Source organism: Nymphaea colorata, chromosome 9 (genome assembly GCF_008831285.2).
Source record: "Nymphaea colorata isolate Beijing-Zhang1983 chromosome 9, ASM883128v2, whole genome shotgun sequence".
Lineage (NCBI taxonomy): Eukaryota > Viridiplantae > Streptophyta > Magnoliopsida > Nymphaeales > Nymphaeaceae > Nymphaea > Nymphaea colorata.
In genome coordinates this window covers 12,788,945-12,814,649 of record NC_045146.1, presented here as the reverse complement: position 1 = coordinate 12,814,649, position 25,705 = coordinate 12,788,945, and the positions used below count along the sequence as shown (strand labels likewise).

Sequence of the window (25,705 nt, the reverse complement as noted above, 5' to 3'; positions counted from 1 at the left end):
ATGTCGCAAAGGTAAAGGATTAGAACCTTGAATTGTTTGAGAAATCGTGTATGTGAACATAATTCATGGTCTATGGTGTGCATCAAGCTACTTGCAACTTTCAAATTTTTTTTTTTCAAAAATATAAGATGAGCAGATTGACTTTAAGTTATGGTTTATCAAATCTTGAGTTTAAATGGTGATCGCAATCCAATGTACATCACTTATCGTCCCACTTTTCGCTCTGCATCACCTAACACGCCTCGATATGGAACCATCGTAATAGCACTGCTACCGAGGCGTCACGGCACCGAAGCAATTGTTGTATAATTTATTTTGAACAAACAGAAAACTCACGGTCTTTGCTTGATTTTGTAATCTTGGGCCCCTTTTCATTTTATTCCTAAAAATGTAACTAGTCAATGAGTTGACATGCAAGAATTTGTATGAATTAGTTCAAATATTTAATTCTTTTAAGTTTATGATTTCTAATGATGCATGACTCTCATAAGGTAGAATATGTTGGTGCTGTCTACATTCATACATATATCTGGATTACTCAGTTTATGCCGCGAATATTCCAATCTCTCTCTCATTATATTTATATATATATATATATATATATGTATATAATGAAATGAGAGAAAGAGAGAGAGATTGGAATATTCACACACATAACATTCTTACCCTCTAAACAATTGTTCTATCATTTTTATCATCAAATATTTAGTGATACAGTTTCTTTTTTTTTTTGAATCCCTTTTTTGGGTATATTGAATTTTTGGCAATAATGAATCTTATACGAATTGTCACGGTATTTTTCTTCAAATGGTACTTTATTTTGTTCTTTGTTCCTCTGTAATCCTGCTGTTTGAATGTCAAGAAATTTTTTAGAGGTATATGAAGAGCCAAGGACATTGGGGTAGGTGCTCTGCACTAAAGCCTCTTGGACCCGATCTCTCTGGAGTCTAAGTGCCCCGCATGCCTCTGTTCTTGCGGCAAATCTTGATGAATACCATATCTCTTGCCCTTTCCCTCTGATCTGCTGCCGTTGGTCCTAATTCATCTTCTCTTTCTCACTTATGATCAAATTGATCAGGTTTCAGGTATGCATCACTCTCTACTTAATGAAAGACCTTTTAGAGTTTAGATGTTGAACGATTTTGTAGAACGTGAAGCACCAACTTCCATACCAACGCATTTTCTTCAAGAAATTAAGAAGCAACGCCGTGAATTACTTCTGTTCATACCACAGGCGGGTGAGCAAATGGTAATTAAGAAGAAGTCGTGAAACGTGTTGAGTTGAAGACGGGATCAACAAATCCCAGCTGCCCATTCCGAAGTCTGAATTCATGATATCGTCCTCATAATCAGGTTTCTGCAACTCGATTGGAGGCTCACCTCAAGGTTCTCTTTCTCAGGAGGGTTCTTCTCTTCAATAAACACGAAACGGAGTTCTCCATTAATTCTTTTAACATAAACGTTGTGATTCATATGGGCACACTTGCCATTAGTAATATATGTACATCTTCAGACCCACTGCTCATTATGGGACGTGATGAATTACAGGTCACAGATCTAACTTCGTAGCAGGAAGACAGAGAGAGAGAGATCTGAGAGAGGTAGATGGAGAAACGGGTGGAAGCCGAGGAAGTAGCAGCACAGGAGATGTCTATTACCGTGGATTCTGTTTCCGACGACCGGAAGTACTCTTCGCCGCCACGGGCCCACTTCTCCTCCCTCACAAAACTTGCTCACCATCGGCTCCTCAACTTTCCCAAGCCCACCGTTTCTCTCGCTAAGAAGGTAATCTCTCTGTCATAGCCGAGTTCTTCACTTGTAGGCAGGTTTGACCAGTCCTTCCTTGTTACTTGTTAAACGTACTTTATAGGATTCAACTATTGTGACGTGACATTCATGTCCAAAAACATTCGAACATTAGAGAAAGTATTATAGAGATCTCTTTGGCAAATGTTTCACAATCAAATGACTTCAAAATCAGTTCTACCCATTTCTCGATTTAGTCTAACCAAGCAATATTGTTCGTGAAATTTCTTACCACGTCACTCACAAGATCATACTAAAATCCAGAAGCTAGCTCCAAAAATAGGTGCGTAACTAAGATATTGTCGCTCAGAGATCTGTTTCTGTACACTCAAAAAAATTTAGGAGGACCAACCTTCGAACTAATCAGAATTCACGCAGGCCGGAGCCGAGTTCGTGGGCACGTTCGTCATCATCTTCGCCGCGGCGGCGGCGTCGATAGTGAACAAGAAATACGGCGGCGTGGAGACGCTGATCGGCGGTGCAGGGGCGTCCGGCCTGGCGGTGATGGTCATGGTCGTCGCGACCGGTCACATCTCGGGGGCCCACCTGAACCCGGCGGTCACCCTCTCCTTTGCGACGTTCGGGCACCTCCCTTGGGCTCAGGTGCCCGCCTACTTTGGCGCTCAGGTGACGGCGTCCATCTCCGCCGGCTTCCTGCTCAAGGGTGTCTACCACCCTTTCCTCCACGGCGGCGTGACAGTGCCGTCCGTCGCCTACTGGCAGGCCTTCCTCCTCGAGCTCCTCATCTCCTTCAACCTCATGTTCGTCATCACCGCCGTTGCCACCGACAACCGCGCCGTATGTTTCATCCAACATCATCACCGCGATTCTTTTCTTTTCTCCTTCCACAATCATTCAATCCAAGAAGGTTGGTAACGTGTAATATTTGTCGTTGAAACTGTGACAGCCGAGACAGATGGCTGGGATTGCAGTGGGGACGACCGTCATGGTCAACATATTGATCGCCGGGTTTGTTGCTTCTGCACTTCATCTCCTCCCTGATTATATCAGCATCCCTTGTCCTAATATTCGTGATAGGGACTCTGAGTATCGTCAATGGCCCGTCCGTTCCGTCATTTTCTTTGTGGCAATTTTTTTAGAACACGATATAATCTTGAAAAACTTGATTATATATATATATTCCCTGCAATTCTTTCTTTAGACAACTTTTCTCTCTTTCTAGAGTCTGTCAATATTTGCAGGCCAGGAAGTGGGGGGTCAATGAACCCCGTGAGGACGCTGGGACCTGCAATAGCAGCAAGAAATTTTAAAGGCATCTGGATTTACATGATCGCCCCACCCATTGGGACCATTGTCGGCGCCGCCGCCTACACCGCCGTCCGGCTTTACAACGATGATAATCAGGTCGATCTTCGCCGCCGCTAGCGCCAACTCTCCTATCCTAAGCTCTAAAAAAGCAATCAGATCATTCATGATAAAAAGAGAATGAGACTCGATCAGCGGAGCTTTTGCAGAGTATGACTATGCAGTACCAAACACGAGATAGATCGATCTTCCAGAAAGCAAGGAATTTTCCAACAGCAAGCTGATTCAGTTTGCCATTCTTTAAGAATTAAACCTGCTCATCATATGCTAGCAATTTCACAACGTCATGAACACCCAAATGTAGTAAAGAATATTAATTAGTTGTGTATTTTCCGCTCGTGTAATTTCTTCTGTTTTTTTTTTAGATCTTTTGTACCGCTAAATAGCAAGATTATTTGTTCACTTGTATCTTATTTCTAAATTTTTGACGTATCACAGTGCTGTGCACTATGAGCTTATCTGGCCCATACGATATTGGTGTTTATTTTATATTTTAAAACTCCATTTAAAACATTTTATATTGCTTTTAAATTAAAAAAAATCAAGAAAAATATGGTGATACAGGCAAGTGTATGTCTATATGTATATCGGGGAGCAAGGGGAATTGCCGGAATAAGTGGTTTTGAAATGTTTTGTGGAAACATGAAAATGGAGATTATGAAACGAAAGATCATCAAGAAATCGAACCAGTTACTGAGAAACACTATTTCTTCATGCGATACTTGACGACATTTTTATTAAAATTTCTGAAGAAACATTTAATGCATTATGAAACATTAAACATTTACAATTTATCCCCTTTTAAATCATTTTGGTTTTCTTTTTCATACTTAACTTGTTTAATTTGCTTTAAGGAACAATCCTGAATGCTTTTCGTCTTCTTTAAAAGTCAAACACTTGAAAATTTTGTTGCCTAGACTCTCAATATCACATACAATAAAGAAAGAAACAGGTATCTAACAAGCCCTCATGTACCAGACGTTGTGAGAATAATCTAGACTGTAATTCAATGAGATCATGTGCTCGAGATTGACTTGCTAATATAGAAACATAGTTATTTTTTCAAGAATCCGAAATACCCATCAAAGAAGCAGAGGAAGAGAGAGAAAAAAGAAGGAAGACTAATGTGTAGGCTAAAAACCTAATGCTTCCTTCCCTGCACCTTGCCAGAATCACTAGGACTTTCAGCATAAATGAGGTTCAGGGGAGAAAGAGGGCATGGCTTGTATACATCCATGGACACAAGTCGGCTTCCTTCCCCTGCACCTCATTTGTGCTGAAAATCCTAGTGATTCTGGAAAAGTGAGAACCTTTAATACTGCTGCCTATACATAATTTTTTACTCTTTTTGTCTGAATTGCTAGCGCAGGTGCATGTCTCTGTCCGAAAGAGATGGTGATGAGGTTATCATTTCCTCGATGAAGCAAGTTGCAAACTTTAGCAGTAGAAGGGCAGATCTCATAATTGAAGAAGAACTACACAAGACTTGCAGAAATCATGGACCTCAATTTTGATCTTTGGAGGTGCAAGAAGCTATTCATTTGCCTTTACTACGTACTTTTCTACCTATGATCTCTAATCATGCCGAGCGAAGCCTAGTTTAAAATCCACAACTTAAAGTAGAGATTAGATATTACGATTTCATATCTGCAGGTCACGCGTCTGTCAAATTCGATTCACCTTCCGTGTGAAATCTGAGCTGATCAAACGCTTTCATCTACGAACAACCGATATTCTGCATCATTTTCTAATCAAATCGAGAGAAGTTTGATCTGAATTAACTCATAAATATTTAATAAATTAGAGATTAGAAATTCATGTTGCAATTCATGCATCCTTTGATTTCGGATCACCAACCTTCTCTAAAACCCAGTTAATCTTAAGCCAGCTTTACATCTAAGAACAATCGACGTTCTTGATCTAGGTGGGTTGCAGAAGCTTCTGACATTAGATTTTTCTGTTTTTTCATCAACTTATGGCTGATCAACTTGTTGACTGTAGGTTCCCTACTGCGTGGGACGAAGCTTCGTATCAATTAATTCTCCAAATGAACAGAAGCTTCCCACAGTCAACCATCCTCAGAAACGTGTAGCTCACATCCCTCCACGACATCCATGAAGTTTGGAGCATAGCAGCAAGGAATCCACGCTGTAGCCCCTCCCTCAAGAAACCCCAATCTCTCCCCCCTCTCTCTCTTGATCATGTATAGAAGTGTGCAACTCTAAATATCCCATGCTGTAATCAGAGTGCATCAGTTTCTCTTCCAATCCCATCTCATTCTAAGCATCCCCTGTTTCATCAGGCAAGAGAACATTGAACAATGGCGGCCGTGAAGAAAGTAATTGGCATCATTGGTGCTGGGGTCAGTGGGCTCATCGCCTGCAAGTATGTGCTGCAAAAGGGGTTCCATCCTGTTGTCTTCGAGGCGAGCGACGCCATTGGAGGGGTGTGGACTCAGACCATAGCCTCCACCAGGCTGCAGACGCCGAAGTTCGTCTATGAGTTCTCTGACTTCCCATGGCCTCCCCACGTGAACGACGCCTTCCCCGACCACGATCAGGTCCTCCATTACCTGCAGTCTTATGCTCAGCACTTCGACCTGCTCAAGCACGTAAGGTTCAACTGCCGGGTGGAGGGCGTGGAGTACGTCGCCGCCTCCGGCGACGGCCAAGTTGTGTCGTGCGACCGATGGGGAGGCACCGGCGACGCCTTCGGCTCCGAAGGGTGTTGGCACATCACCTTCCATGACGCACTGCTTAAGTCCAACCATGTAAGTCCCCATCACTAGTAGCCGCTTGGAAGTCATGAATCATTTTTAAGAAACTTTTACATGGCAATCTAGCAGCGTAATTTAGATCGAGCTAATATTTTTTTCTTTTTCCACTTAAACAAGGTTTATATATCCTTATTTGACAATTTTAATAAAAACAAAAAAAAATAATTATAAATAAAGTTATAGCAAAAAAGTGAGCCTGAAACTAAAGTAAATCTCTCTTTTTTGACTTATTTTAATGTTATAAGATGTCCAAATTAAGTAGCCTGAGATGGCCGGCGACAATGGCTGCGTGCTTGGTCTGCAGGTCATGGAAGTGGACTTCATAATCCTGTGCATAGGACGCTTCAGTGACTTCCCCAACCTGCCGGAGTTTCCACCTAACAAGGGGCCGGAAATCTTCCGAGGACAGGTGATGCACTCCATGGATTACTCTCGCTTGTCCGACTCCGACGCCGCTGTCCTTGTCTCGGGCAAGCGTGTTGTCGTAGTTGGCTTCCAAAAGTCCGCCGTCGACATCGCCGCGGAGTGCGCCAAAGCCAATGGTATGTGAAAACAGCAGTGCGTTTTCAGACTTCATCGTTCTTGCTTCTTCAGATATGTTGGTGCTTCTTATAATGAGAAAGGCCGCTAGCTAGTCATGTGTCTACAAACTTCATGAGCCCTGTAGTGCTTGCTGAGGTGATCAAGGAACTCAGAATCCACAGTGCCTTCATTTTTTAGTCGTATTATGCTGTTGAGAAGAGATCATAAGAGGTTATTTGGCAACGGTAACAATTTGTTACTGTTACATGATTCAGCCCCAAGTATGGAAGAGGTGCATGGAACAGTAACATTGTAACAAACTGTTCCCATTGCCAAACAGCATCTAAGTGCAACAGATTGAACTCTGATGCAGACAGTTCTCTCATTTCAAGTGTTGTTCCTCTATTATAAGAAGAAATCCCTTCTTGCAAAGCAGCTATTGGCAGACCTTTGATTTGTAGAACTCTCAATCTCTATCCTTAGGTTGTATGTACAGGGTCACAGTGAATTTTGATTCTCACATTAACCTGGTGATGTTCACGAGTCAAGTTTATTTACAGGACAAAAGAGCGAAAATGCAAGAACAGCCCTTTACTAACTGTTCAAGAGATTAACTCGAAATTTTGCAGGGTTGAAGAGTCCATGCACTCTGCTCTTCAGACATCCTCAGTGGACCATTCCTAGTTTTAATGCATGGGGTGTGAATCTCGCATTCTTATACCTCAGTCGCTTGTCAGAGTTCCTGGTGCACAAGCCTAACGAGGGAGCTCTACTTAGTTTGCTGGCTACCTGTCTCTCTCCATTGGTAAGCATTATTCCAGAAAATTATGAAAAGCGTTAAATCCTTTCTTCTGCGTGAAATTCTTTTGGTGGAATAGTAGTCCAGAAAATTAAGCCTTCTGCATTATTGGGTTGCCAGAATATGTGAATCACAAATGTCTGCATTAGTATGTGAACCTACTCTTTTAGATAATCCAAGAGTTAAAGGAGAATAATAGAATTGCTAACATGTATATTGCATCTGTACAGAGAACTTATAGAAAATGGGAAAGAGATGAAAAAGATAAATGTTGGTGCTTAATGTGACACATGTGATTAGCCGTTCCGGGATTACTCCTTCCTTTCGATTCATTTATTCTAATATCTCTACTGAAACATGGAAATTTCGTTGGGAGAACCATGAAGATCATCAGCCTAATTCAATGGTTTTGTCTGATGCAGAGGTGGATGAGATCCAAATTCGTGGAAAGCTACATCAAATGGAAGCTCCCTTTGAAGAAGTACAACATTGTGCCCAACCATAGCTTTGACGAGCAGATCTCCTCCTGCAGGATTGCACTCCTACCAGACAGATTCTATTCGTGTGTGGAGGAAGGGAGTATCATGCTCAAGAGAGCTGCCAATTGGAGCTTCTGCGAGAAGGGCGTGGTTTGTGAGCAAGATGCTTCTCCTGTGGAAGCGGACCTTGTAATCCTTGCCACCGGATATAGAGGGGATAAGAAGCTCATGAACATCTTCAAGTCCCCGTTGTTCCAGAAGATCGTGTCAGGATCAGAGTCCAATACACTTGGCTTATACAGGTACGCTCCCTACCTTAATGACTCATGGCGTCTGTTCTGTCTTCAACTTTCTTCACTGTTTCTGATGAGTTTTAGGTCGACCGCAGGGAACTCCCCTGCCACTGCTAATACAGATCAAATCATCTCATAGGTGAATTTCTTAAGATGAAATAATATTAAGACTTCACCAATTTTTGTCCTTACTTGTCCACCACTAAAGCCTTTTTAATCTCTTCATGTCTGGTAGATGTGATCTTACATATGGTGATAGTGAAAAGCAAACCGTAGTAGAGGAAGCAAAGCATAGTTCACACAAGAAAACAAGATTTAACGGTTCGGAGAATTGTTCTCCTATGCCCACAATGATCCTCACCACCTCTCCCACTACAGGTGAGGCTCTATTATTTATAAGGGAATTGGTGCTGATTTCTTTTTTCCTCAATTCTCTTTCCTTTTTCTTCAACTCTATGTCGTCGGCCTTCCCTTTATGGAGCATTTTCAAGATCAGATCCAGATCTGAATCTCGTCATGTCTGATACACTAAGAGAGATGATCTAGAGCAGAAACATATATAGAAGAGTTTCTGAAACCAACACGAAGCCTACTCTTGTATACTCAAGCAGTTGTTCTTGTGATTGGTACTCTCACTTTGTATACCAAACCTAAGCATCTGTATTAACTGTTCATGAACAGAGAGTGCATCCACCCGCGGATTCCGCAGGCCGCCATCATCGGCTACTCAGAGAGTTTATCTAATTTGTATACATCAGAAATGAGAATCCGGTGGGTGGTTGAATTCATGGATGGTGGTTTCAAACTTCCAAGCACAAGGCAGATGGAAGAGGATGCCAAGAAGTGGGAGAAGTACATGAAGCAATACTCAGGAAGCCATTTCCGGAGGTCATGTGTAGGAGCAGTTCACATCTGGTACAATGATCAGCTCTGCGAAGACATGCGGCGCAACCCAAGAAGAAAAGGCAGCTGGTTTGAAGAACTTTTCATTCCATACTTTTCTAAGGACTATGCCAATCTATGATTTCCACCCTATGTTCAGGACAAGGTGGATTACGTATTCTTCTGTGAAATTTTGCATGTTGCAAGTTAAAAGAATGACAATAAAAAAGAGTTGACAGGAATTGAAAAGTAAAAAGGAATGGAGCTAGTACTTGTGTTAATGTCGTTTTCTTTTCTCTTCTCTCTGTCTCTCTCTCTCTGTCTCTCTCTCTCTGTGGAATTTTGCATGAGCATGAATGCCTGCAGGTCTATGTATAATATCTCTCAAGAGAGATAGAGAGGGGAGGCCCTGGAGATGGTGAATTGAATTTGATATTTCGGGGATAAAGGAAGACGTCTCGCCCTGATCAGAAAGCACCCAAAGACGTGTCCTATCAACGCCGCAGAGGACGACAAAGCAAAATATTCGTTCCTTCAAAGGTAGGGCCCGCATTCAGTGGACGCAGCAAACCTTCTAGGCTTAGTATTTAGTAAGATATGAATCTAGCTGGTAATTATTTGACGAGTTCTTGGAACAAAGATGCAATCCAAAGGCACTTTAACGCTTTCATCTACGAGAGATTCATATTCTAATCAAACCGAGAAAAGTTTGATCTGAAACTCATAAACGTTTAATAAGTTAGAGATGAGAAATTCATGTTTGGATTCATGCATGCTTTTGATTTCGGATCACCTAACTTCTCTAAAATCTACGTAATCTTAAAACACCTTTACATGTATGAAGAACCGATATTCTTGACTATGGTGGGTTCGAGAAGCTTCTGACATTGAACTTTCCCGTTTTCTTTCATCAACTTGTGGTGTGGATCCCAATGTCGACCACAAGTTCCTCAGCTCACTGCACGTGGCGAAGCACATTTTCTCAATTAATTCGCCAAATTGAACGGAAGCTTCCCGCAATCAATCATCTTCAGAGACGTGTCGCTCTTCTACGACATCCATGGAGATTGAAGCATAGCGGCAAGCAACCGACACTGTTGCCCCCACACTGCTGCCCTTCTGTCAACAAACCTCTCTTCAATCCGCAACTCTATCCCATTCTGTAATCAGAGAGCATCAAGTTCTCTTTAAATTACCATGGCGTTCTAAGCATCCCCACTTTGATCAGGCCAGAGGACGATTGAACAATGGCGGCTGTGAAGAAAGTTGGCATCATAGGTGCTGGCGTCAGTGGGCTCATCGCCTGCAAGTATGTGCTGCAGAAGGGGTTCCATCCCGTTGTGTTCGAGGCGAGCGACTCCATCGGAGGTGTGTGGACTCAGACTGTGGCCTCCACCCGGCTGCAGACGCCAAGGTTCCTCTATGAGTTCATCGACTTCCCATGGCCTCCCCACGTGAAGGAGGTCTACCCCGACCACAACCAGGTCCTCCATTACCTGCAGTCCTATGCTGATCACTTCGATCTGCTGAAGCACATAAGGTTCAACTGCCGGGTGGAGGGCGTGGAGTACGTCGACGCCTCCGGCGACGGCCAACTTATGTCGTGGGAAGAGTGGGGAGGCACCGGCGAGGACTTCGGCTCCAAAGGGTGTTGGCATATCACGTTCCACGACAAACTGCTTAGATCCGACCATGTAAGTCTCCACCACAAGTAGCGGCTTGGAGGCCATGAAATATGAATAATTTCTCAGTAATTTTTTGCATGGTAACTTGCAGCTACAACTATAAGATATGTAATTTAGAGCTACGGCCTGTCACACATTTTCACCTTAAAAAACAAGAATATATAGCACTTGATAAAATCGAACTAGAAACTTACTTTTTAATATATCCATACCCCGAGCTGAGGCTATTATTTGACAATTTCAATAAAAATATAAATGATTTTTTAATTATATATAACTTAAGGTGTGCCTGAAACTACAGAAAATCTCCCTTTTTTGTCTTGCTTAATGTTATAAGTTGTCCTAATTAAGTAGCTTGAGCTGGCTGGTGACAACTGACAATGGCGACACGCTTGGTCTGCAGGTGATGGAAGTGGACTTCATAATCATGTGCATAGGACGCTTCAGTGACTTCCCCAACCTGCCTGATTTTCCACCTAACAAGGGACCGGAAGTTTTCCGGGGACAGGTGATGCATTCCATGGATTACTCCCGCATGTCCGACTCCGACGCCGCTGCCCTTGTCTCCGGCAAGCGTGTTATAGTAGTTGGCTTCCAAAAGTCCGCCTTAGACATCGCCGCGGAGTGCGCGGAAGCAAATGGTACGTGAAAACTGCAGTGCATTTTCAGACTCTGGAATTCTTTTTTTTTCAGATATGTTGGTGCGCAAACTTCATGAGCCCGAAAACTCCCAATCTAAGTGCCTTCCTTTTCTAGTTTTATACTCTGCGAGTTTTGATTTTTAACATCTTGTTAACCTGGTGTTATTCGCGAGTGAAATCGGTGTTTTACAGGGCAGAAGAGCGAAACGAGAGAACTGCCCATTACTCGCTGCTAAAGGAACTTGAAATTTTGCAGGGGTAAAGACTCCATGCACTGTGTTGTTCAGAGATCCTCAATGGAACCTTCCTGGTTTCAGTGTATGGGGAGTGAATCTCGGATTCTTATACCTCAATCGCGTGTCAGAATTGCTGGTGCACAAGCCTGGCGAGGGAGCTCTGCTTAGTCTGCTGGCTACCTGTCTCTCTCCATTGGTAAACATTGCTCCGGAAAACTCATGAGAAGTCCGAGTCCTCTTCTGCGTGAAATTCTTTTGGTGAATTGGTGGTTCAGAAAATTAAATCTTTTGCATTATGAGTTACCGAATATGTGATAAAAAATGTTTGCATTATTAAGAGAAAAGATTTGCTAACACCCAATTTCATCTGTACCAAGAACTTAAATTTCAGGGAAAACACAGAAGAACAGAAGAAGAAGTTCTTGGAGGCTAATGCTGGTTCATATGATTTATGTGTTTGGCACTTTTGAATTACACCTTCTGATTTTTTTCTGTAATATCATTGGGTGGACAATGGATATATCAGCCTAATTAAATGGTTATATGTCATGCAGAGGTGGATGAGAGCCAAATTTGTGGAAAGCTACATCAAATGGAAGGTCCCTTTGAAGAAATACAATGTCGTGCCCAGCCATAGCTTCGAGGAGCAGATCTCCTCCTGCAGAATTGTAATCCTACCAGATAAATTCTACTCCAATGTGGAGGAAGGAAGCATCATACTCAAGAGAGCTACCAATTGGAGCTTCTGCGAGAAGGGCGTGGTTTGTGAGAGCGATGATTCGCCCGTGGAAGCGGACATTGTAATCCTTGCCACCGGATATAGAGGGGATAAGAAGCTCAAGAACATCTTCAAGTCCCCATTGTTTCAGAAAATCATCTCACGATCAGAATTTGATACACTTGGCTTGTACAGGTACGCTCTGTGCCATCTTTTTCGCTTTTTAGAGTAGTTGAGTTTTAGTTAGGCGGCAGGGGAGCTCACCTGAAAACCAACAAGAAGCCTATTCCTGTAAAAGGAAGCATTTGTTCTTCTGGTTGGTACTCTCACTTTGTATACCAAAGCTAAGCATCTGTACTAACTGTTCATGAACAGAGAGTGCATCCACCCGCGGATTCCGCAGGCCGCCATTATCGGCTACTCGGAGAGCTTGTCGAATTTGTATACCTCAGAGATGAGAACCCGATGGGTGGTTGAATTCATGGATGGTGGATTCAAACTGCCTAGCATCAGGCAGATGGAAGAGGATGCCAAGAAGTGGGAGAAGTATATGAAGCAACACGCAGGGAAACATTTCCGGAGGTCGTGTGTAGGGGCACTCCACATCTGGTACAATGATCAGCTCTGTAAAGAAATGGGGCGCAACCCCAGAAGAAAAGGCAGCTGGTTTGAAGAACTTTTCATTCCTTACCTTTCTAGGGACTATGCCAATCTATAATTTCAACCCTCTATGTTTGAATTACGCATTTTTCTGTGTGAAAGTTTGCATGCGCTCGAATTTGTGCATGTTTATGTATAATAAAATCACACACAGAGAGAGGGGAGAATGAAATGAATTTGACACTGGATAAATATGAAAGTCAGCAAACTACCAAATTCTGTATGATGACTTTTTTTAACTTGATTTATTGGTCTGTGATGCTGCTTTTCAGTTGAACTGAAGCGTGAATGATAGAGAAGAAAGGATGTCTCTTTTATATATATATATATATACATATATATATATATATATATATATCCGTATTCCCTAAAAAACATGGTGTAGTGTTGATGTTCATTTAAATTTTTGCCCAAGAGGCATTCTTTAGAAAACATCTTAGACATATTAAAATGTAAACATAAATAAATTTTGTGAGATTGTCTACTGCCGGCACATGCCAACATGTGGCTCCACCCTTTAGTTGCATTTAACAAAAAACAGTCAAGAGCGGTTGCAGGGAAGTTTATTATAATTGATCCTTGTGAATATTAGACAAACTTAACCTAATATTGATTGTATATGGATACAATTTGCACAAAAAAAAAACTCCAGAATTTATTTATTATTATTTTTAATTAGACAATCAAAAGGTCATTTTATGGGTAAAAAAGATTTATTCCACAGCCCACCCAAATAATACAAACCATTTTTTCCAAAAGCTAGTTTTAACAAACTCTAGTTTTGTCGTGCCCACACAGAAAAAACTTATTAAAAAAAAAGTTCTAACAAAACCAGATTTTAACAAAAGTCATTTTCAGTGCTATCCAAACGCTACACGAGCATTTATGGGATGACCTTAAAAACCGGGTTGATCCAACCCGGCTTCAGCATCAAAACTCGGTTTCAAACCGGCCGACATCCTTCGCCTCCTGACGCTCCTTGTTGTCCGTGTGCACCGGCCGGCTTCCATCTCCGACAAATTCCTTTTCCTCCCGAAGGTACTCTCTCTCGCTTTCACTCTCTTTCTCTTCTTTGTCTTTAAATGGGGTTGTACGCATTTCCCCTTCTTCTCGATCTGTAGGCTTTTCTTGTTTCTGTCATTTCTTTAGGCAGCTGGGGGTTTACCTTTTCTCTGTTGCTTTTTAGGGTTTACTTTTGAACGTATGAGCGAGATATTGCTTCCAAATGTTGATATGTTGGTTCATGTTAGCTGGATTAGAATAAATGCAGAAGGGTTTGCTTGCCACCTATAAGAGTTCCTTTCCTTACTGATGACAATGTAACTGAAGAGACCTTCGAAACAAAGAAAAAGAGGTGAGAATTATCTAAAATGATCAGCAGTTTCCCGGTTCAACGTCGATGCTTCCGAATATGCTTATGATCATTGATTCATCCTAGGTTAATAAAGATCGTAACTTAGTTTCGTTTGGTACACCAGAACCATAACTGAATTCATGAACTTTCCGTCGTCAGTGTCTGATGGCCTATTTTTATGTAAAGTAATAAATGTGACGCGTATTCCAATTGCGCTTACAATATTCCGACCAGAAACAAAGCCCGGTTAAAGTGGAGACTGGTTTTCCATGTTATTCACGGCCAGCTACTGGAGACACATGATTTGAGGTGCACCATACTTGTTGTTACATCCTTTGAGAGTAAGAGATAAAATGATCATACTTTCACCTGCTTGTTTTAGATACAGAAATCGATAATGATGAGAAGACTTTCGTAGTTTTGGAAATAAGCATGGATTGACAGCTTGGCAAAAAAAGTTGTTTCTCCGTAAACAAGTTCGCGTGATTGATGCAGGATGTATCTCTTTTGCATGTTCATTTACTTTTGAATAGCCATGGTTCTCTTTTCCATCTACGTCTTTGGATTAAATTTGAACCAGAGAATTATTGTGTGTGTGTATGGAAATGAGTTAAAGCAGTTCCATTTTAAGATGCCTCTTTTTCTTTCACCCTCTTGCCGACATTTTCATTTTACCTTTTTCTCCATTTTTCCTTTTCACAACCATACTCTCCACACTTTGATTGGTGGATCTTAGGGAAGAAAGGAACACTTCAAAATCTAGTCCATTTACTCATTTCCTAGGTGTGTGCATTTGTGTGTCTATACACACGCACACCACTTTTCCTTTGTAAAAGCAACCCTGCCTGTAATGGAGGAAAATGAGTGGTTGACATGGTGGGTACAATTTTGAGGCACCGTTCATTCTATTTTATATATTGGTTGACCTTGAAAACTCGAGTACTCAACTAATCAACTTGTATTGGCATGATAATTTATAGTTGATGTTGGGACGGTCTTATGTGCTCTCCAACAAAGGGGTACTATCAGTTTCTTTACTTGTTTCGAGACTTCAAAGAATGAATTCATCTCCCAGGAGTACATTCCTCATAAAAAAATATAGAAAGAACTATTCTTCGATTGTTGGTTAGCATCAATAATTGAGGTGCTAATGAGTTGGGATTACCATTATGTTTTCCATTGATAATGCCTTTTGGCACTGGCAACAGATTTTTCTGCTCTCTCTCTCTCTCTCTCTCTCACTCACTCACATTGACAATTTTTTTTTGCTATTGATGAGGTATTGACTCAATTTTTTTCTGCTACTTATGAAATTTAAATTGTCATTGTGCATCACAAGTTCTTTTCTTTCTCCTATTCCAGAAGCAGCAGCTTTAAGTGGTGATGAGTGCAAGTCTAGTACCTCGTGGTGTTGAGCTTCCTTCTGGCTGTAAGGTCGAATCTGCAGAGCATGTAGGATACAATTTGTCATTTATCACCTCAATAATTTATAGGAACATAGGATTTAGTGTTGCTGTCTAAGAGTTGAAAATGGGTTGGATCTGGTTGAACATCTGATCCCATATGCCTCCCTTCCTGCTATATGTAGATAGAGGAAATTGTTGCATTCCAGTCAGATTCAATGCCTTTTCATGGTATCCACCCAGATCCCAACTTGAGTTGCTCTCAGAATTTTATTTTGTATTGGCAGACTGAAGTCTATTTCGTATTATTCTAATATTTCTAGCATTTTGTGGAACAATGTGCGATGCTCTATTAAATGTGGCTTATAGCTTGAACGTTATTGCAAATATATCAAAGCAGGCATAAATTTGTTCATTGTCGTCCAGATCTGATCAATTCTCATTGTACTGCAGCAGCTACTTGTGTTCATTCTTGTAACTTTTAACCTTATCTGCAGTCTTCGGAAGAGAGGGCACAAAAAGCCCTAGATTGCCCATGTGTTGCTGACTTACGAAATGGCCCTTGTGGGACCCAATTTTCAGAGGCATTTATTTGTTTTCTGAAGAGCACTGCAGAAGAAAAGGTAGAATTTTTTATTATGTATCTTATTCTGCAAACTCATGTGGTAATGGGTGTAGTGTTTTAAAACTCATTGAGTCAACCCATTCACTCGGCCCCCTACTGGGTCGACCCAGTAGGGGGGCTCCTTTATTATTAAAACTTTGTTTGACTCGAGCCAAACTTGGTTTGACTTGGCAGAAACTCAGTTTGACTCAGCAATCTAGTAATAAACTTCATATTGTGCAAACAACAAGGGGTTGGTTATTAACTTCTTAATTCCTTAACTTTTGACATGAATCTTCAAACTTATTGGAACATTTTAGAATTATTAAAATTCATTTGTTAAATTTTTACATGTAAGGCTTAACTTCATGTGTAGTTATCTATTTATTTCAATTTTTATATCAATGGGATGTTTGTCTTTTGGTCTTCTAATTTGAGATCATATATACATGCATGTTTAGCTTTTGTTTCTTGTCAAGTGGTTTTTCATTGATATATTGAAACTTGCTACGCAGTTATGTTGAAAAATGCAACTATAAAGTTGTAGCAGTTATTTAATTGTCTGGTTTCTTGCTATCACAAGTAGACTTATTTCTAAGTTATACATGTGATCAAGTCGTTTTACAACCTTTATGTTTAAATGGCAAGTTATATTTTTTTCTTTAAAAAACAATAGTTAACAGAACCCGGCCCTATTCACCAAGTTGACCCACCGAGTCACAAGTCAAGGATGGATGAGTCGAGTCCCAACTCCCAAGTCATTGGGTGTATGCAAGCTTGTATCTTTTGCATTTGCTTATGTATAATTACACATTGAATTTTTTTTTTTTTTTTTACTAGTTCAGTCTGGCTTTGGACTATATTTATGAGCAATCTATATTGAAGCTTAAGCCTGAATTTGTACTTTTGTTATATTCTTCTGTTAGTAGACAAAACAGTAGCGGACGTGCATGAAGCACTCCTGTCTGGAGTAGGCAAAACGTGGTTCAAGCATTGATTCTTAGCAAATGGACCACAACAGACAAGTTTTAGATGCTAATTTCACAAAAGAAAGATAGATATGTCAAAGATTAGTAAATCATATGTGATAGGCATATTTTTTCTTTTCACAACATGAAAAAATGACACGCAGCCAGAAACACTTTCCTAGTCATTGTTGGCAGCACAAAATCCCGAGCCTAGCACCTCCAATCCCAGGGCCTGGGCCTCCTGCATTTGAACTTGGTGCTCTACGGATGAAAAATATGTTGGAGAGCTGGTGGAAAGTGGAGGTAAGAAGGTCAGGCATGCATCCCTATTTCTAGTGCTTACAAAGCATAGTCACAAACATTGTTTCAAGGATGTTTTCCTCAGAAGTTTGTTCAATGTTTGTTTTTCGTGGAAATCTTGGCACTCAAAAAAATAAAAAATGTGGAAAAAATAGTGTATATTTTATGAAATTAGATGTTTTTTACTAATTTGTCATGAAAACATTGAAAAACATTCTGAAATAGTTTTTAAAATTCTGAAAAAACAAAAAAACGACACTGCACACTGACAATACATATAATGATAGGATTTTTTTTAGTAATACGGAAACTATTGTGATAATATTTCAATATTTATCTTTAGAAACATTTTGAAAATATTGTGTTATTTTCCTGTTAAAAATGCTTCGTTTATCTTTGCCAATAAAAATTTTCATGTCTGTGACTATTGATGGCTGTGATATCATATGTGTGACCTTACAAGCTTGTTTATTGATGCCTAACTGAAGAAGTGATATTGTTACAAGCCCATCTCTTCTCTCTCATTTTTCCATTATTTGCTCAAAAAAAGTGAATAAACTAAAATGTGCAACTCTTTTGTTGTATGATCAAGAGAATTAACAAAGAGAAGGCTTGGACATTATTGGATGGCGAAGGATGTCAAACGAAAAGGTTTTGCTGATGCTCCCTCAGTGGTTGTGAGAAGTCAGAGATATCTAATACATCCAAACAGACCATCGAGGAGTCAAAATGTTGGTTTCCTCTTATATAACTGATGCGCTTAAAAAACGATGACAAAATGTTGAAGTGTACTCAAATGTTGTGGTTGCTTCCTGAAAGCCACCCTAGCGAGCTTAGTGGCTTTTACTGCTCTATTGGTGATGAAACGTAACCTCACCAAGATATGGCCCATCTCCTGCTCGTGTATGTTTTATGAGATGCAGTTAATGTGCAATTGCTTTCCTACATGCAATCTGTCTGGTTTATTCCTCTCTGATTTAACTGAACAAAATATCCTCTATTATGTTGTTAGTTTTGTCACTGATTGATGAGGTATATTTGCTTTCTAGGGATCCGATTGCGTACAACCATTTTTAAGCTTTCAGAACTGCATTAAAGAAAATCCAAATGCATTTGGTGAGATTTTTTTGGAAGAAGATGGACACAGAGAGGATTCTGAGACGAGTAAGTGCATCAACTCGTATTCTAAAGCTGCCAGTTAAAGTTTTACTGTTTGCCAGATCCCATGATTGGAGAATGTTATTTTCACTGACCGTGTTAATATTAGTTGAAACTGCACGTAAGAGGCATGGGAAGATTTGTTATTTATTACAACATTAGGATAGTTTTAAGTAAGGAGATACTTTTTATTCTTCCAACTTGGCAGCAGAATTTGGTTTCTTGTTTCTCTCTCAACTGCTATTCGACAGATACACTTGTTTTCCATCTTTCTTCCAAGATGAGATGTGAATTAATTGTATATTTGTTTGCTTTGTGGATTCTAGCAGCTTGCAATGTAACAAAATGTGCTCATAAACATATAATCTGGACCAGCTCATCACAAATTTGATCAGTTTTCACTCAGTTTCGACCTTACATTCGTGTATTGTTTTTTTAATTAGTTTCACCTTTGCAGTTCATGTATTAATTTATTTATCTTTTATTTTTCATTCGAGCAGCACACAGAAGGAAAAGTGTTGACTGAAGGGTACAAAGACAACGTGACGTGGTAACAACGGGAGCTTAGACAGGGCCACTTGCTTGAACATGATCTTCAGTTTCTCGTTCTACAGTTCATGTAAGGGATGACTGGCAGCTTAAGTAAAGATCGGTTATCCTGCCTCTACATCATCTGTCTAAAATTCTAAATTCCTCTCTTGCTGCAAGTGGGACTCCTGCACACATGAAGGTGGGAAAATTCGATTGGCACAAGAATGGTATTCATATGGAGGACAATAATGTATCGGCTGTTGGGAAATTTGATATTTTAGAAAAAAAAACTCAGAAAAAAAATTTGTTGATCAGAAATTGCATATTTAGATGCGACATCGGCGATCTGCAATAAAGCCACTCAGACTGCATTCTACACTTCCTCTAGTTGCTTGGAATGTTCCGCGCCTTTTATTGTAGGAATCTTGTGCGAATGTTCTACACATCGTTTATGGGTTTAAAAGCTTGAACTCTTCGGTTACTCTCTGAATGTCAAGGGGATGATTGAGTTAGCGCATTGAGTTCAACCCGCAGCATTGAAGATGCTGTAGCTCAAATTTATGTTATCGTGCCCTTAAAAAGGTGGTCAGCTATAACTGCATGAGCAGTTCCAGACAAGTCCAGTGATCTAATACCTTCAGAAAAACAAAATCTATTTGCCATCCTGCTAAACCCCTGAACTTGTGAGATGAGATTTTTCCTTTAGCACCAGGAAGTGCCTTGCACTTGAAATTTGTTTTTTATTCTGGCATTTAATTTTCCAAATAAAGCTGTAGTTAGCTGTGTCAGAACCTATGGTACTAATTACTTAACCCCAATTGGTTCCCTTTATTTTTAATATTCCTAAAAAGAGATTGTTCCACCTGAATCGGGTATATTTCTGTTCTATTTGTAGAAAATCATGGGAGGAAACTTAGGTACATTGATTTAGCTTACGGTTATCTGCAACTGTGCAATCTTAGAGGGACAAAAAGTTGAGCACTAGGATGAATAAACTTTTGTGGAAACAAGAGTGACCTTGCAAGACTACTATAATAAAGTATGAACTCATCGATTAGGGTATTGCATGAAAAAAAGAGAGGTTTACATCAAAAAATAATATAATAGAAATTAATATTTGATGGCAACCGTGAACCGACTCAATCACTCAAGTTGATCCAGCGCCCACGAGCCGTTGGCGGAGTCCATCGGATTGTGCTTAGGGTCATACTGCATGGCTGAAACCATGGCGGCCCACGCGACAGCCGAGGCTTACCCACGCTGCCAATTAAGTGATCGAGTTCACCGCGGTCGTGAACATACTCTCTCTCTCTCTCTCTCTCTCTCTCGCATGCCAACGATGATAGGTGGGGGGAACCCACAGAAGCCGCTTGCGTGAGGAGACTGGGGCGCGGCCGCGCGGGCACTCGTAGTGTTAGACGCGACAACCATCGCTCGTGAGTTGCACGACTTTCTTCCCTTCCTTGTGAAGGCCAAGAACTAGAAATCCAGATAATGTGCCATTTTCCTAGCGTCTCCCATGAGCGCCCGGATGTCTACCCTCGCCCCCTTGTTGCTTCTCCTTTACTTTTCTTTCCATTCCGTTCACGCGCTCACTCCCATTAACCGCGATCTCTATCACATCAGGTAACGAACTTCTGGATACCCAGAGAAGGGGAGGGACAAACCTACCAAATTGGGAAAGATTTTGATTGGTTTTTCCTTTGATGGCTGTTTTTTGCTTCTGCAGCGATGGCCTGATCGCAGAAATAAAGGGTTTGGTGCGCCGCCACCCCGAGAGCTTAGATGTAAGAAATGGTGATTATGTCTTACCTTGTGAGGATTTTTGCTTCTTTGTTGGATCTAGCTTACCCACGAAATGGATCTTGGCTTCCCTTCGGTTCAGCTGGAGACGTGGCGAGCGAGAAATAAGGGCTATTCCGCGAAGATCTTCGTGGTAACTTATAGGCATCGTGGCTGGAAGACGAACGACGACGATGATCATAAGTATCGAATTATTCTTGTAAGTTTCCCTTGTTCTGGACGTTTAATTGATGTTGGTATCACTTTTTTTGGTTGCTACCGAATTGAGGCTATGAATTCTTTCTGTTCGTCAGAGCTTTGGGCAGCACGGAAGGGAGCTTATCACCAGTGAAGTTGCGTTGCGGCTGCTAAAAATACTCTGTGGCGAGCACGAAATGCCTTCAATCTTGTCTGATTCATTGAATCACAGCTTCGACAATCTAGTGATTAAAGTGAGGTTTCTGCCCCTGTCGTTTTCTTATTTCTCTATCTGTTTACAACTTATTTGGATTTTCAACTTTTTCTCTTTATTGGAACGGAGAAACCGTCGCTGAAATTTAAGTTAATGAAGTACTCTTAGATTCGGCATTGGTTGCAGATATTCGTTGCGTCCTGCCTGTGGCCAGATTTTCTTAAGACATTTCCGTTGTTCTTAAAGTGTTTATTACAATCCACGACTTTTTTTTTTCTGTTTCTCGTTTACGTCCAATTGCGCTCCCTTATTCATGTTTTTCCTTGTCTTTTTCAGTTGGTCTTGATCTCACATGATTCATATTTATCTAATATGTAGGTGATCCCGATGGAAAATCTGAATGGCCGTAAACTTGTGGAAGCGGGAGATCTTTGTGAGAGGAGGAATGGTCATATGGTTCTATTTAGATGCTTATTTTACAAGACTGAATTAATTTCTTAAATTATGCTCTGTGTATTCTTACGTCTATGCTTTTGAACAGGTAGAGGAGTCGACCTTAATCGTAATTGGAGTGTCGATTGGGGTAAAAAGGAGAAGGTATGGTAGAACAATGAGCAACTGAAATATAGTCTTGGAAATTTTAGCACTGTTCAGAAAATGGAAAATGACTCTGGCCGGCATGCTGTTTTTTTGGTATTTCATTCCACGTTTAAACTGAACCCCGAATAAGCCTAGAGGTGCATTTCTAATGCTGAAATGTAACTTATCATCAGTAAAAACTTTTTTTTAACCAAAACCTTTGTATTATTCCCCTCAATGCTTATGTTTACCAGCAAGCAATTGCATGACGTTACGCTTAAGTATGTGCTGTACGGGTTGGTATTTTATTGCTATTTAGCACCATCATGGCTCTCTCAATCATCAGATATTCTCTAAGTCATATTATAAATTGCAGACTTGAGCTTTGAAGTTTGAAACTTTTGGTTCTCTCTATTTTAGTTGATTGGGATGGTGCTGATGACAGATTTCTGGTTGCTTATTTGAAATTTTAATTACAGTAAAATAAAAATGTGTCCCTTATGATCGAATCCCGCAGAACTGTGAGAATGAGTTTATGACCAGCGGTCTACCAACATTCATCTAGCATGGTTCGCTTGTAAACTCTACTTCATGGATATTAGGTTAAAAATAGTCATTGACACCTTCTGGCCTAAATTAGGTTGGATATAATGTAGGCCTGACACAGTGAAATGGGAATTTCGGCTCCCACAGCCTTGCACAAGAGTTTTGAATTAAGCTTGTATTTAATATTTGTTCTATTGCATTGAGATAGAAATTAAAATTATAGAAAAGTATTGCCCACTTGTAAATAACTTTTTGCAGCTTACATGTAAAGTTACTGTTGGACCAAGTACAGTTGCACCAACATATTTTGAAAGTGTTTCTTAAATGCCCTTATTGGATGTGTCCACGTGAACAAAGACAAAGTAAACATGTGTAATGATGTATACATGAAAGTGATACGTGAGACTGAGACTAAGATGTCAGGAAAAGGACAAATTAATAAGTGGTCTAGCATGTTGAATGTTTTGATGAATAATAAATGGAGATGACAAATTTTTCAAAATTGTTTCCCCTGTGTAAGCTTGTAGTAGTGTGTCTCCTTGGAAGATTGGCATGATGGTATTATCCTTTATGCTAATGTGGATCAACTTTTATAAAAGAAGAAAGAAGCTAAACTCAATGATAACTGGTCTCTTTGCCTGTTCTATTGATGGCTGTTAATTTATGTAGTTGTATATTCTGTTGGCACAAATCCATATGGAAGTCAACCCCATAAGTTCTCTGGATGCCTTCTGGCGGCCAACTAAAAGCAGTGATGGTAGTTGCTATGTGATCTCTCATTCTTTCCACCCAGTAACTACTTCCTTCTCTGCTGAAACAACCTTAGAAATGTTTGAATTGTTGCAACAGTAACCAATGTACCTTGTTTGAATTGGTGCATCAGTAACCAATGTACTTTGTATTAGCTTGCTCATATCCTCTCTATTGTTAAAGGCACATCTATTGTAAACAGTTGATGCCATTGGAACTGATGGTGTATTTTCTTCCATTCAATTATACTGTCAGTATGTTTGCCTTAAAACATGCTTTGTGTTTTTACGGAATGTATCTGCTGCAAACCTTTAAGATATCTGTAAATCCTTTTGTTAGCTTTTGCCTATGTAAGAGCCTTTAAACCATGTTTTTATAGGACTATGATCCATATGAAGAAAACCCTGGGACTGCTCCATTTAGTGAACCTGAAACTCAAATAATGCGGAGACTTTCTGCTTCATTTAGACCACATATATGGGTGAACGTGCACTCAGGCATGGAGGTAATATTATCTTTTCCCTCAGATGTTGAGCTTGAGTGTTTCTTGCAGCACTCATTTTCATTCATTAGTGGTTGGACTTGTTTGTATTGTCTGCGACTTTGTGTTGTTGAATTCATGGTCGAAATCAGGGGCGGAGCCAAGGGGGGGAGCCTTTAGGTTGTTCCCACTGTTCGTGTTGTCTAATTTGCTTCCCATGTTGATTCTGGCTTCAGCCTTCAGTTTCCTATCTGGACTAGTTCCATAAAAAATTAAGAGTGTATTTTACCAAAATTAGTTATATCTGTAGGTTCTTTTGTTCTCACGCAGCAAAACACTCTTATTGTTTTTCATACAAGCAGATGCTAAACTAAAGATATGAAATGCTAGTCTTTTTGTATTAATGTTGCTTGTTTTCTTGTCGACTGTCATACAGGCTCTGTTCATGCCATATGATCATAGGAACACAACTCCAGAAGGTCATACCTCACAGATAATGAGGACATTGCTTGATGACTTGAACCACCTGCATTGTAAAGACCATTGCATGGTGGGTTCAGGTGGGGGCTCTGTTGGGTATGTACAGATTGGAAGTAGTTAAAATTAGGCAAAAGTGGGTAATTGACCGATTCTCATTTGCAGCTACTTGGCGCATGGGACTTCCACAGATTACATTTATGACGTAATCAAGGTTCCGATGGTCTTCACTTTTGAGGTCAGTTGACTAGCTGCCTGCTTGTGCTTCCGTTTTTTGCCCTCACAAAAATGCTGGTGGTAGATGAATAACAAACCTGAGCTTCCAAATGGGAAAAAAGCAAAGTGAGTGGCTGCAGAAAGCAATTTGGATTGCTTCGCGAGATAACTCGGTAGACACAGTGCTGCAAGGAAAAATAGTATAAACGTAATTTACACTGTGCTTATAGGACCTTTAATCAATAAAATCTGGGAATTCATTGTACACTAGCTTTTGGAATGGGAGTTGAGAATGGCAGAAAAGGGCGCCCCTGCCTATCTTCAAAATGTTGCCAACCAACTCTCTTCACATTTAGAAATTCTTGTCGTTTTACATTCATCATGATATTTTCTCGTAAACATGAAACTGCCTTACCCGAGGAGTGCAATGTTCGACCCTGCCTTAATTTTGGTAGCCGTTGAATAAGCTTGGCCGAGAACATCGTCCGACCTGGGTATTGAAGTCTTCACCTCCAACTTCAAGGCCTTAGGTTCTCTCCTTTTTTTTTTTTTCCCTTTTCAAAGAGAAGATATCACGGTGTGGATGGAAGACACCTGCGCCTGTTTAAACTGTGAATACTTTTCTGCATTCCCATCGACATAAACTAAATCATAACAAGTTGAAAGGCCCTTGAATCCAAAATCTTTCACCGGGCCAGGCCATTCTGCATGAATACCGATTAACTTTGAAGTGCACCAGGTTTTTAATTACCGAAAGGCCCTCACTGAAAGTTTCGACATTATTTGACTCGTGGGCCCCCTTAAAGATATTGAGTAAGTTTTCATGTTCTACCATAGATTTATGGAGATTCAAAGGCATCTTCGAAGGACTGCTTCAAAATGTTCAATCCAACGGACTCTTTCTCGTTTGAGGTATTGGTCTGAGCTTTTCCTAGCTCTTTCTGTCGCATTTCAAGAGTATGTCATACTGTTGAAGATATATCACCAGTTAACTGTTCTTGTCCTTGTCTCTGGTAACTTTTCATATTCAGCGGGTTCTAGATGATTGGGCGTCTGCTTTTTTGAGGGTATTCGTGAATGGGCCTCGGCTGCTGCAGCAAAAGGGTATGACTGCAGGCGGGGCACGTGACAAGGGCATATTGGAAATTGATTCTATGCAGGACCTTTTAGGACAAGAAATTTCAACATACAGGAATGTATATCTTGTGCCATTCGTTGTGCTTATCCTCATTCTCTGTTCCAGATTGAAGTGTAAGCGCATGCCCCGATGATTATATTAGTTTTAATAGCGTACTAAGCTTGGTTACTTAACTGTCTGATG

The 25,705-nt window shown here is 40.5% G+C and overlaps 5 protein-coding genes across 11 annotated transcripts; all 5 read left to right on the top strand.

Annotated features, from left to right (window-relative positions):
• Window positions 1-10: 10 nt before the first annotated feature.
• LOC116260384 (probable aquaporin NIP5-1) lies at window positions 11-3,529 on the top strand. 2 transcript variants are annotated; one of them, XM_050079584.1, is made up of 4 exons: window positions 11-1,785; window positions 2,185-2,604; window positions 2,714-2,775; window positions 3,009-3,529. In XM_050079584.1, the coding sequence occupies exons 1-4, from the start codon at window positions 1,606-1,608 to the stop codon at window positions 3,190-3,192; spliced, it is 846 nt and encodes a 281-aa protein (XP_049935541.1). In that variant the 5' UTR covers window positions 11-1,605; the 3' UTR covers window positions 3,193-3,529. The 2 variants fall into 2 exon arrangements, with proteins under 2 accessions (XP_049935541.1, XP_031494551.1); XM_031638691.2 differs by having other exon boundaries at window positions 11-1,386; window positions 1,549-1,785; window positions 2,714-3,149.
• Window positions 3,530-4,583: 1,054 nt separating this feature from the next.
• On the top strand, window positions 4,584-9,117 carry LOC116260095 (probable flavin-containing monooxygenase 1). Of its 3 annotated transcripts, none has more exons than XM_050079551.1 (7): window positions 4,584-4,655; window positions 5,134-5,902; window positions 6,213-6,450; window positions 7,060-7,235; window positions 7,652-8,010; window positions 8,237-8,379; window positions 8,683-8,911. In XM_050079551.1, the coding sequence occupies exons 2-7, from the start codon at window positions 5,453-5,455 to the stop codon at window positions 8,763-8,765; spliced, it is 1,449 nt and encodes a 482-aa protein (XP_049935508.1). In that variant the 5' UTR covers window positions 4,584-4,655; window positions 5,134-5,452; the 3' UTR covers window positions 8,766-8,911. The 3 variants fall into 3 exon arrangements, with proteins under 3 accessions (XP_049935508.1, XP_049935509.1, XP_049935507.1); XM_050079552.1 differs by lacking the exon at window positions 8,683-8,911 and adding an exon at window positions 8,097-8,140 and having other exon boundaries at window positions 8,237-8,362; XM_050079550.1 differs by lacking the exon at window positions 8,237-8,379 and having other exon boundaries at window positions 4,592-4,655; window positions 8,683-9,117.
• Window positions 9,118-9,936: 819 nt separating this feature from the next.
• On the top strand, window positions 9,937-13,115 carry LOC116260561 (probable flavin-containing monooxygenase 1). Its single transcript, XM_031639006.2, has 5 exons — window positions 9,937-10,577; window positions 10,972-11,209; window positions 11,466-11,641; window positions 12,000-12,358; window positions 12,539-13,115. The coding sequence occupies exons 1-5, from the start codon at window positions 10,131-10,133 to the stop codon at window positions 12,879-12,881; spliced, it is 1,563 nt and encodes a 520-aa protein (XP_031494866.1). The 5' UTR covers window positions 9,937-10,130; the 3' UTR covers window positions 12,882-13,115.
• A 611-nt stretch (window positions 13,116-13,726) lies between these two features.
• Window positions 13,727-19,522, top strand: LOC116260562 (mitochondrial intermembrane space import and assembly protein 40 homolog). Of its 3 annotated transcripts, XM_031639008.2 has the most exons (6): window positions 13,730-13,861; window positions 14,010-14,177; window positions 15,540-15,629; window positions 16,078-16,203; window positions 18,502-18,616; window positions 19,111-19,522. In XM_031639008.2, the coding sequence occupies exons 3-6, from the start codon at window positions 15,561-15,563 to the stop codon at window positions 19,134-19,136; spliced, it is 336 nt and encodes a 111-aa protein (XP_031494868.1). In that variant the 5' UTR covers window positions 13,730-13,861; window positions 14,010-14,177; window positions 15,540-15,560; the 3' UTR covers window positions 19,137-19,522. The 3 variants fall into 3 exon arrangements, with proteins under 3 accessions (XP_031494867.1, XP_031494869.1, XP_031494868.1); XM_031639007.2 differs by lacking the exon at window positions 14,010-14,177 and having other exon boundaries at window positions 13,727-13,861; XM_031639009.2 differs by lacking the exon at window positions 14,010-14,177 and having other exon boundaries at window positions 13,728-13,861; window positions 15,540-15,611.
• Window positions 19,523-20,438: 916 nt separating this feature from the next.
• On the top strand, window positions 20,439-25,695 carry LOC116261432 (uncharacterized). 2 transcript variants are annotated; one of them, XM_031640178.2, is made up of 11 exons: window positions 20,441-20,767; window positions 20,871-20,928; window positions 21,027-21,143; window positions 21,238-21,375; window positions 21,714-21,783; window positions 21,877-21,932; window positions 23,590-23,715; window positions 24,128-24,267; window positions 24,334-24,406; window positions 25,222-25,296; window positions 25,416-25,695. In XM_031640178.2, exons 1-11 carry the CDS (start codon window positions 20,661-20,663, stop codon window positions 25,653-25,655), a joined length of 1,200 nt encoding a protein of 399 aa, XP_031496038.1. In that variant the 5' UTR covers window positions 20,441-20,660; the 3' UTR covers window positions 25,656-25,695. The 2 variants fall into 2 exon arrangements, with proteins under 2 accessions (XP_031496040.1, XP_031496038.1); XM_031640180.2 differs by lacking the exon at window positions 23,590-23,715 and having other exon boundaries at window positions 20,439-20,767.
• Window positions 25,696-25,705: the final 10 nt, after the last annotated feature.